The 12,467-nt window shown below is 35.5% G+C and overlaps 1 protein-coding gene across 1 annotated transcript in view; it reads left to right on the top strand.

The window, feature by feature from the left end:
- ADCY1 (adenylate cyclase 1) overlaps nt 1–7,324 on the top strand; it is a 224,060-nt gene extending 216,736 nt beyond the window's left edge. The window contains exon 12 of the mRNA XM_044676500.1: nt 6,986–7,324. Coding sequence (XP_044532435.1) covers nt 6,986–7,324 — 339 coding nt within the window. The remainder of the gene's footprint in view (nt 1–6,985) is intronic.
- The last annotated feature ends 5,143 nt before the right edge of the window (nt 7,325–12,467 follow it).

Raw genomic sequence — 12,467 nt, 5'->3', positions numbered from 1 at the left:
ACACACATATATATATGTGTGTGTGTGTGTGTATGTGTGTGTATATATATATATATATATATATATATATATATATATATATATATAAAGTGCTTGGCACATAATAGATGCTATATAAATGCTAACAGCTATTCTTCTAATCTTTCTCTTTTCCTTCTCCTCCTCTTCCTTTTACTCCTCTCCAATCTCTTTCTTTTGCCAGTATGTATGAGAAATGAAATTGGATTCAAGGTCTTCTTGGTTCTGAGTCCAGATCACTATACACTATGCTATGCAGCCACTGATAGTAGGATTCTAACCAAACCAATATGTAAGCATAGGAAATTCCCAACCTGATGCCTGCTTCCAGTGTTATAGAAGTAACTTTACATTCTTGATTGGTTTTTAAACTTAAATTTAAATTTGATTTTCAGTTCCAAATTCTTTCCTTCCCTCCAGTCTCACACATTTAAGTATGAAATCCTGTAAAACATTTCCACAATACTTATGTTTAAGAAAAACAAAAGCAGAAAAATTGAAAAGGAAGAAAATATGCTATGATCTGTACTCTGAGTCTATTGCTCCTTTATCTGAAGGTGGATAGCATTTTATATCATGTGTTGTTTGGAGTTGCAATGGATTGTAGTGTTAAGTCTTTCTCAGTTGATTCTAATAGCTGTTTTGTGAAAGCACAAATTCTAAGAGATCTTAGCAGGATAGAAAACTTCAAGGGATGGCCCAGAAATGTAATATCATCTAAAGACCAGCCTAAGTATATTTTAGGGGATTCCTTAATAGGTTGACCATAATGCATTTCTGGTCCCAGCAACCCCCAAAAGCCATCTAATAAGGCAATAAATGTATTTTAATCTATATTGGTTTATGGAGTATTTTCACATCCATGATATCATATACCCTTGAAATATTGAAGTGAATGTCATTATTACATAGTAAAATGGTTTCCACTTGAAGTTGGAAAGTATTTAAACCTGAATAGAGCACTGAACCTTGGGTCAAGAAAACCCAAGTTCCAATCCAGTCTCAGACACTTATTAGCTAGGTCATTCTGGACAAGTCACTTAACCTCTGTCTGCCTCCATTTCCTTAACTGTAAAATGGGTGGTTTCCTTTTTTTCCTTTAGGTCAAGACCAAATGTTTGGCCTCTTGGCCTTTGGCACATCCACTGGTGAGCACTTTCATTGGATTCCCTTGAATGAATAACTTGATAGATAAGTCCCTCTGGCACAGGAAAAGGAATCATGATTGTGACTGGGCCTTATCCCACTTCCAATTGAATCCATGATTGTTCACTCTGAGACAAACCAGCAATAGATAGGAGTGGCTCAGATCTTGCTTTATTATTGCAATAATTGATATGTACCTTTTATCTCATTGGACCTCAAGTCCTGGGATACATGTTCCTATTTTTTTTCTGAATGGAAATTATGTAGAGATTTGAAACATTTCTCCATATTTGTAATAAATAGTTATACTTTGTATCCTCCCTAATTACTTACTGATAAACAATATAATTCTCTCCTTATCCCCTTCTTATGATCCTAGTTCAAAAGGTAAACAATACTGTGAAGGACCTGTGGGGTTGGGGGGGGGGGAGATGTTGTATAATGTAAGGGAATTTTGCCAGGAGAGGGGTATGTTGTATGTAACATAAAAAATTTACAGATGATATCTCTCACAAATATCTGTATATCACTCTCTTTAGCCCAGATTTAAAATGAGATCTCAAGGATGTAGCACAGGTTGGGGACAGGAGTGGGTGTTTAAAAATGCCAAACAATCCCTTCAAAGCACAAGCAGCTCTCTCTCCATTTCTTCCTTAGTCCATGAGTTGAAGAGAGCCTCTGACTTATTGGTCCTTCTAATTGATCAACCTTTCTTTTACTTTCCAGTCAATCTACTGTATTCCTCTCCTCTCTCCTCCCCTCTCTAGTCACTGTATAAAGTTATCTCCTCTCTGGCACTTAAAATCTGTGCCTTTTGACTTCTAAGTGAAATTGGTGCTACTTAACACCACCCCCTACCAATTCATCTTGTCTCCCTATCTCTACCTTTTGGAAAACCTTCTCCCCAACTCCTCAGTCCAACTTGTGAGCCTTACCTTGCTACTTCCACGAATGCCTCTTGAATATTCTTTTTTCTCTTTCCCCCCCTTAGATTATTCTAATGAACTCCATTCCCTGATCCTGTATGTCATATTTATTCCATATTTACTTCTTGAATTAAAGAGTCAGAGCTAAAAGGAACTTTAGATATTCTTTAATGCAATCCTCTTATAATTCAGATGAGAGAATAAAAGGCCAGAAAGACAAAATGAGTTACTCCAAAGTCACATTAGTAGCAAATAGCAGAACCTGGGATTCAAATTCAGGTCTTCTAACTCTGAAATGTCAGTTCACTTACTGTTAAAACCCATTCTCTTGTTTCTTCTGCATGCCTTTTCCACCTCACCCCCTAGTTTCCTTCTTGCCTTCTTCCTTCCTTTCAAGAATAACCTATTGTTGTCATCATCATAGATGACTTGTGGTTAAGGAGTCACAATTATATTCAAGTGTGTAATGTGAATGAGTAGCTGCAGTTGCATTAGTTTACTGTTAGATGGTGCTCCATAGTAAAATTTAGCTAAGCAGCCCTTCATCCTTTTGGTTTCTTCAGCAAAATTTTGAAGAAATGCAGACATTCTCACATTTTCTTAAGTGATTAATTTTTTAGAACAAACAGTGCCATGTGTAAATGAGTTCTGAATGAATACTCTGCTAAAACAAGATATTATCTATAATTAACAGATATTTGCAACATTAAGATTTTTTTCTTAATGTACTTTATTTTCCTCTAGTCATTCAGATAAACCTCAACTTCCTTTTAATTCATGCTATTTTTGTATGTTCTTATCTGGCTTCAAGATATTTCACAATAGTATGAAATTCAAAACAAAATTCTGAAGAAATATGGACAGTGCCAAATATAATTATATGAGGTAGTCATTACCATGCAATAGGTATTTACTTTCTTAATTTCTCTACCTCACTCTTTCCCCTTAAGCATTTCACTTAAAGTTTTGGGATAGGGAGGATTATGTAAGCATCAAGTTGCTGGTCCATTAATCACCTTGGAAATTCTTCATTAAAAGAAGCCAGCCCAAAGGCCATTCAAGAATCAATGGCATTCTTAACCTTTGTTACATCTCAAATATTTTAAGAATCAGATTTCTATTACACATTTGAATTAGTTTTTGATACAAGACCAGTATGGAATGCCTTATCCATAGGAGGCTAGATGGACTGCCATGATTAAGTTACTGTTATAGTCTTTCTGCAAGTGGAGCTGAGTTCTTCTGAGCTCTAAAGTAGTTTGGGAAACTTTCTCTTGTCTTCATTGAAGGATTTGAGTACTAATACTAGAACTTTCTATTGGTCTGACTACCATCACAAGATACACTGTGGCTGGAATCAGAGCCATACTCTTCTGCTTCCTTAGGACAAAGACTCAGTAAACAGGTCAACTCAAACTTATGGACTTTTTCTTTGAGTAAGAAACTCCTAATTCATTCATGTTTTTTTTCAAACTACTGAAATATACAGTGCAAATTAAATTTTCTCGAAGACTTCTGAGAGTTCCTGCCCATCATCTTCACCCTCAGTCTGCTGCTTTAGCTGCACTAGACTCATGTGGACTTTTGAATTTAGAAGAAGCATTCTTCTTTCAAATTTTTTGGAGAAGATTTATTGTGAGATATCTTTGACATCACTATCCCTATAGTCGTTGTTTCTGGCTTCCATCATACCCTGGCTATTTAGATAAAATAATTTCTACTCTCCATGAATTTGCTCTTCAATTTTCTCATTCTGACTTGTAGGTTTTCTGGTTTTTCAAAAACTATGATCATAGGAATTCAGACAGGTCCAATGACAGAAGGCATCTTCAATTTCAGGACTAGCCTTGCTAAATATAGAAAGGCACATGAATAGAAAGCCCATGAAGTAATTGTTTATTCGCAACAAAAGCAAGTCAGAAAGATCTTCCAATAAGACATGAAAAAGCTCAGCTGTGTCTTCATGAAGAAAGTTTTGGTATTGAAATCATAGATCCTTTGAAGTACTAGAATGTCCTTTATAATTTTTCTCTTATCTAATATCCATCAAATGAAATAGTTAATTATGCAACAACTTCTATTGAGTAGAGCTACTGTACTGGTCTCCCTTGAGCCTGATAAGAAGCTCAATTTGTTTTTTAAATCATCACACCACAAGGGTCCTTGCTAATGGTTTCTTTCTGTTTAAAATGTTCTTCATAATTTGGGGGAAATATTTGAGTCATCATTCTTTCAGCTTGCCTTCTAAATTTAAACTGATAAAAACATGATTAATTTATAGCTTTCTTCTCCCAAAATAACTTTTTTAATTCAATCAGTGATCTTCAATAGGACTCAGATTTGGTTCGGTTCTAATGATACTCTTGTATTTAAGCCTTGACTGGAATATTTTGAATACATTTCTGGAAAGAGTTGGTTGCTTTCTATAAGCTTAAATTTAAATATGGAAGACTGGGTTGCTCATTAACCTCAGCTCAACCTATACCTCCCAGGCTTAAGAGGCTAAAAATAATTATTTCTTCTGAGCAACAGATATGTAGCTGAAATGAGAAAAGTACAACTTTTGACCAGATCTTAATCTTTTAGTGTCCTCTCTCAGTACTTCATGAACCTCTCCTCCTAAATATCACATGCCTATATCTGACCCAGCTGAAATGATTCTTCCCTCCTGCCAACAATAATGGATAGTCTCAGCTTTGATGTTGTTCTTTCCTCATTGAATATCCCATTCTTGGCTTTACTACACAGCTTTGCATTGTAAAGGCAATTGGAACTGAACTGTTCTTCAATAAGTGCTCAACCAGCAGATGGCAGCCCCTCTACAACTTCCTTGGTGATCCTAGAGAGTGGTTATGACTGCAAAATTGTCACCACATCACAACTATCTAAGTGATAAAGAGTATCTCCCAGCTTAGTTAGGTCCCTACCTACCATGCTATTAAAACTTTTTACAATCCTCTGTTACGTTTTTGAAAGTATCACTTGAGCCAGATTTATCCCCAAGGTAAATAGTAAATGAGGGCAGTTGCTTTGATCTAATGGAGGATACTTTACTGCCATTAATAAGGCAGTGACTCAGAGATGCAGCTGGTAGAGGGAAAAGGAATTATCTCCTTTCAGTTGATGTTTTAAAACAATTAGAAACTCATGAAAATAAAACCTCTTCATACTCATCAATAAAAGAAAAGATAACTGACCCTTCTGGTTAGTTGCTGCCTACCACCACCCTCTCTATGGTAATCCTAAGTGATTTTTATCTCTTTCAAATAGGGACTCTTAACCTGAGGTCTATGTACTTTAAAAACACATATATTCTGGGGCAGCTAGATGGCTCAGTGGCTTGAAGATGGGCTCCATCCAGCCTTTCAGGTATAATCCTGATTCTAGTCCTTCATCATTAGAATTGTCTTTCCAAAATTCTCAAACACTTTTTTTTGAAGATGGGCTATTCAGTTGGATACTGGCCACATCGTAAGAAACACAAATTGCTATTTTTTCATAAAACTTTTTAGTATTATTCTCAGATCAATAAGCATTCATTAATGATAATGAGGAGATATAACATTGCCTCCCCACTTACTATGTAGCATTCTCATCTGTAAAATAAGATGATGTACTACAGCTCTTATCCCAGATGAAAATGTTCCTTTATTATTTAAATCTTCTTTTACAGCATTGGCTGGCTCTCTTCTTTTCACTTTTCATGTTATACCTTGTTTCATATTCATTTGTGTAAAATATCATATGCTCCTATTAGACTGTAGATTCTTTGAGGTCACAGACTATTTTTTTCTTTGTGTTTCATCTTGCATCCCCAAAGCCAAGTAAGCGTAGACTCTTCCACAAATGCCAGATGATTTAATTGAACTAAATAGTTTGAGTAATTTTAACTTGGAGAACAGGCAGCTACAAAAACTGGTAAAAACAGATCCCTCACAGTTGGTGAATACTAATACACTGTTGGAGCTGTTAATTGGTCCAACTATTTTGGAAAGTAATTTAGAAATTATGCTAAGAAAATGATACAACCTTACAACTATCTTGGTGACAAGGAGTACCCTTTGAGTCAGAAATCTACCTTCTAGGCATATGGTCCATGAAGATCAAACATAGAAAGAAAGGTTTTATTATATATCAAAATATCCCCATCCAAACTTTTATTAATAACAAAGAACTGGAAATTAAGCAGATGTCCATCAACTAAGGAAGGCTAAATGAAAAGTGGTATATGAATGTAATAGAGTATTAACTGCACTTTAAAAATAACGAATATGAAGAACTTATAGATTCATGGGAAGACTGATACAAAGTATAGTAAATAGAGTCAGGGACATAATATATAATTATTACAATATGAATAGAAATAACAAAAAAGGAAACTGAAAGCATGGCCATAATGGCCATGTTTGACTCCAAAGAAGAAATGAGAAAATATGCCTTTTTCCCTTCTTTGGAGAGATGGAGAACTCTGGGTGCATATATCCCAGATTTGTTGGTTAATGTTTTGGCTGGTGTTGGTTAGTCTTGCTGAAATTCTTTCTCTCTCCTTTTTTCTTTGTTTTCAATACATGGTTCTTTGGAGAAAGGAGGGGAAAGCAACATATATTTGGAAATGAATATGTTTTAAAAGCAAAAGATAATAAAATGTGAAAATTAATAAGGAAAAATGAATATCTTATCCCTGATAACCAAATAAACCATCTCCCCAAATTGCTTTGTGTTTATTTTATATATGCTTTGCATTCACTTACTGAGGTACACGTTGTCCACTCCTCCAAGTAGAATTAAGCTCTTTAAGTGCAGACCCTTTTTGGTTTGTTTTCCTGGGCCTAGCATAGTTTATAACACATTATAAGTAAATGGTTATTGAATAACACATTTCTTTTTACCAACAGGTCACAGAAGAAGTTCACCGGTTATTAAAGCGGTGTAGCTATGAATTTACATGTCGAGGGAAAGTCAGTGTCAAGGGAAAAGGTGAAATGTTGACCTATTTTCTAGAAGGAAAAGCAAATGGAAGTAATTCTCAAACCAGATCCTTAAACTTAGAACGGAAAATGTATCCATGTGGGAAATCAAACATTCAGACAAAACTGGGCACCAGCTGCCCTTCTGTCTCATCCGTGGCTAGCTTTACAGTCAAAGCTGGGATTGGAGCTCTGCAGACAGCAGGCACCCATACCAATCCAACGCTCCATTATCTTCCTTCTGTGCCAGCTGTGAAAGAAGCCTAGATGAGTACCACTGGAAGTGAACTCAGAAAGCATGAATACTTGTCAAGGGGTTCTAAGGTCATAGGTTGTGGCATCAACCATGGATCCAATCTAACACAACCAAAGAAAGCCGGGAAACTCCATAGAAGAAAACTTGGAACGGAAGCAATAAGGGCTAACAATTGTGTTAGGACAAGAAAAATGCAGATTTTCTGAAAATAAGGAAATTTTTCTTGGATTTTTTAAAAAGGTAAATGGTATACTTAAGAGATGTGTGTAAATGATAATGTATGTGTGTATATATCCTAACTCTATATAAACACATATACACTCACACTCCTATATGTAGGCGTAAAAATTTATATAGATATATGCATTTATTTAAACCTTATTTGCAATGACATAAGGGAGCTGTCGCATCTTTATATCCACTATTGTTTGGTCTGAGTTGGGTCTAAAATTTTGATGAGGGATACAGAATCTTAGAAACATATTCTGAGGTTATAGCAAGAACAATGAAAGTTTTGCTCAGAGTTTGAATTAATAAACAAGCCTAAAAAAGTCAGCAGCTTTATCCAAGATTGGACTAAGCCAATTCCAAAACAGCTGCATCTGCTCACTCAAACTTGCCTCTTCCAACCCTGGAAAACATCCAATCAGCATCACATTTAGTACAATGAGTCAAAATTAGGTTACAAAAAAGTCTGGACTCAGGACCTTGATGGATTACTGACAAATACTTGAACCATCTCTAAGCATCTTTACCCAGATGTTGCCCCATGATCAATCACAGGGTGCAGCTAAAGCCAGAAGTTCCATGCTTCAGGTGCAGCAATAGGCCAATAATATTTAGGAGCCCCTTTCCTTCTGCATGAATATTTGTAGCCATTGGATTTCTTCCAAAGGAACTCCTTTGCTAAGGTTTAGAGATTGAGGGGCTTCATACTGATTCATCGCCTTCTATAAATGTCAGTAGTAGTACTTATATGCTTGGCCAATAATATTTTTTTTACTTTGATGACTTTTTGCTTCTTGTAAAATCCTCCAAACTCACTTTTTAAATGTTGAGTGTTATTGTTCAGAGTAAATAAGGAGACAAATCTCATTTTTCATCTTTTTCATGTATGTTTTTTAAGTTCCTATGAGTTAAACAATATGTTACTTTGTTTTGTTTTAGAGGAAAACAAACACACAACATTTAGGAAGTTTATGTTATCAGACATCTTGTTTGTCTGGATTTCCTAATCTTTCTGAACAGACAATTTTAGATTAAGAAAATTATTTTAAGACCAGAAAACAGCACTCTTGTCCCAAAGTTATAGAAATCTAGGTTAAAGAAGTGATGATAGTTTATTTCTGTGAACTTGATATAGCCATTGTTATAGTGTTATAGCATTAATTAAAGGTCAGAGGTTATTCAGGACATAAAATAGCTAGGAAGGGTACAACTGTGAGTAATTAAGCAAGTCTAAAAAGAACAGATTGAAGCCTGTGAACGTCTAAGCCTAGGAAGGTTATCTAAATTAGGGAGCGTCTGGAAAATATGAATGATTTAGAGAGCTAAACAAGGTCTAGAGTTGTGGTCAGAAAGTCTAGGAGAAGCACTAGCAAATAGGACTGGAGCATCCCTAGTTCCAAAGATATTAGTAATAGCTAGAAAGAGGTCAGAGGATTACAGTTGAATCCTACCACTTAGTGAATCCAAAATTCTGTCAATCCTCATAGAAAATTCTCTTCCACTGAAGATTATATATAGCTGTTGGAATTCTATGTTTTTAGAAAAGGCACAGTGGAAGTCCCAGATTTTTACATGATTAGTATTCATATTCTGTAAGTTCTCAAGATCAGTCTTTCTGGTTACAACTTTCCCAGTTTGTTGCAGTTAGAGGCTCCATTGTATTCATTTGGAACTAAAGATATCTCTGACACTTTGCTGACTCAGTGTTAGGAGCAAAGTGGGACAGGAATGGTCTTTCTAGTGACCAGATTGTTATGATTAAGAATAAGGAGGGAAATTGGAATTTTGGCATAGAATTCAGAAATACAAATGAAGGCAACAGAGATATTATGAAAAGGATATGTGATAGAGCAACATATGATAAAATTTTGTAAAGATAAAATCAATCATGGAATAATGGAAAGGAAGAATGGAAAATGGGGTTCCCTTCATGTGCCAAAAGTCTGGCTGGTCCTTGTAAGCCTTCTTGGATTTCTTGAGTTTCCCTGTTAGGCTGATATAAATCAAGTAAATGAGATTGCCTCAATTGGCATGCTAACAACCAATGAAGGTTCAAGATGGAATTTATACAAGGGGTGAAGTGGAGACCACCACTGGTATAGAAGGAACTGAGAAAGGTCAAGATAAGGGAAGAATTTATTATGTGAAAGTTCTATGAGGGATACTAAAAGAGATTCAACACTTTGCTGGCACTCCTAGGAAACACTTGAGGTATTCCAGGGAGTGCCTGATTAAGCATTTAATTTCCCCTTTCTCTCTGTCCCTTCATCTCTGGCATTGGTTCTCAAACATATCATCTGAGGACACCTACACATCCCTAATACCTTTTGGGGGAGTCCATAATATCATACCTATTTTTATAATAGTACTAAAATATTTTCATTTCTGATATGGCAAGTATTGATAGATTTATAAAGAAAAGCTCATGGAAAGTCCTCAATAACTTTTAAGAGGGATATTGAGATCAAAAAGGCTGAGTGCTGCTGACCTAGGGATGTGATTATTGATAGGACCTTAGGCAAGTAACTTAACCTCCTTAATCCTCTGTTTCTTCATCTGTAAAATGATGAAGTTGAAATAAAAGATCTTTGAGTTCCCTTAAAGTTCAAGATTTTTGACCCAATGATTTTATAACTTTCTGAAAGCAGACAACAAATTAAAGGTCTTTCTGATGCAAAGGAAATACAGGGAAATGCTATGCAAATTTCAAATATGATCTAATAATAATATCATAATCCAGGAGATCCTAGATTGGTGCTATGAAGGATGAAAAGTGGGCCATAGTGATAACCATACCCACTCTCAGAATCAGTGTGACAGAGTTGCAGAAATCAAAATGAATCTCACAGAATGTTCAAGGCATTGGGACCTTAGAAATGATCCGTTTCAGCACAATTTTCTAAAAGAATGAGGCAGGGAGAGATGAGTCACTTGCCTAAGGTCATACAGCCAGTATGTGGAAGTTAACATTTAAATTCCATTTTTTATCCAAACTCTTTCATGATACTTTAGTTTGGTAAAAGTTATCTCCAGCTGGAGGACCACCAGGTGAGGTGGAAAGTTCCTAAAAAGATCTTTTGTCCACTACCAAAACTCTTCTTTGGAGCCAAAGTAATAAAGCTGTATAGCTTGGAATTATAAGGTCACAAGAACACATACCTTCTATTATATAACTGTAAGTCTGTTTAGAAATAAAGCTCCCACCCAGAGTTCCCTCAGACTCTGAGGAATATTTGGGTTCTATAGCAGGACTTGATATGTTTATATATAAAGAGGGGCATCTTAGGTGACACCCAGAAAATTGTCTGATGTCTGGAAGCATGTGGGTGGCATGTCATCTAATAAGGTGGCTCTCCATCCCCAGCCACCGCCACTACCACCACCAGCTAAGCTGTTAAAACATCACCCTTATCATTCTTGAGCACCTAGGTAATGAATAGACCACTAGGAAGTTAAAATTGATAAAGTAATATGATCAAGAATGGGAAAGGGAAAGTGCATGGGACAGAAAGAAAAAAAGAAAGGAACATTGAAAGTGAATTTTCCTGTTGATTGCCCATGATGATTTAGACTATATGCTGTATGGTCTGAGTTCTTAAAAACAAATTTTAGCTGGCTTGTCTCAGAAGGATAGTTCTACTATTTAGGGGCCAATTAGCAGATGAGTGAATATGTGTAAACAATCAATTCTGGATCATTTCTTAAAATAATTTAACCTTTACAGTTCCATTTGGTTGTTCTGAATTTGGGAGTTGGGGAGAGGAAAGTATGATGTGAAGTCAGGATGAAATAGGAGCAGTACACACCAAATTGTAGGTTCCTTGAGGGCGTGAATTCTATCATATTCATCTTTTTATTCTCTACAGTGCCTAGCACAGTGCCTTGCATATTGTAGGTGCTCAGTAAATGGCTATTGAATACATGAATTCACCATAGAGTTGAGCAAAAAAAGTTGTTAGAGTTTCTTAAAAATGAAGGCCTTCAGTAGAACCACAGTATGCTCCACAATTCAGAAAAATAAATTAAAAACTCTTCTTAGAATACTGGTCAAACTTGACAGACCTGAGTAATTGGTGCAAGCTTTCTATGGAAGTACGTGGCCCTTACCCTTAAAGATAAGTACCACCAAAATTTGTTCATATGGGAAATTAGATGAAGAAAAGAAATATTCATGAATTCATATAGATTGTTTGGGATATTACTAAAACAAACAAAAACAATCAGAGGTAAAAGAAATTTGATTTAAAGTTCAAGAGAAGAGGTAGCAAATAGTGACATATTTGTACCAGAGAATTGTCTGGTCAAAGATATGTAAGGGATTTCTAGCAAGGTCTGGGGAATTGGCCCAAAATATTTCAAAAGAAGGATTTATCAATATCAAGGCAGGAGTTGTGGCAGGACAAGACTGATTAGAAAGAACCAGAATTGATATTCAGCTAAACAAGAGGGTTTTACAAAGACCACAAAGTTGCATTTGGAACCAAATAGTTTTATTTTGTCATTAGCAACTTTTGCTTGAGTTAATTTGGTTGAAAAGGTAGAGTTAATATTTGTTATTTCCTTTTAGATGGTGTATCCCTCTTTAGACAAGAATAGTTCCTTATATTAAGTTTTTCCATTTCATTGTTTATTTGGTTTCAATAAGGTAACTTCAAAAAGGTAACTCTTTTCACCCATACATTCTTTTTTTTCCTCTTCTTTCTATGTAAACTGTATTTATGAAGGGAAAATAATTACAATGACCTGGTTCACAAATGCATGAATTCATGTTGATGTTAGGGAAATAAACTTTTTATCATCATATTTCTATTAACAATGCGGATGTATATTTTTAAGTATGTGAACTTTATAATCAGAGGTAGGAAAAATCCTAAGGTATTCAGATGCTTTCTGAAATATGACTTCTCTCCCTTCTGTGTCCCAGGG

The sequence above is a fragment of the Gracilinanus agilis genome, chromosome 1, assembly GCF_016433145.1.
Source record: "Gracilinanus agilis isolate LMUSP501 chromosome 1, AgileGrace, whole genome shotgun sequence".
Lineage (NCBI taxonomy): Eukaryota > Metazoa > Chordata > Mammalia > Didelphimorphia > Didelphidae > Gracilinanus > Gracilinanus agilis.
The sequence above is the reverse complement of the archived record's forward strand: the minus strand, read 5'-3'. Positions and strand labels throughout refer to the sequence as shown.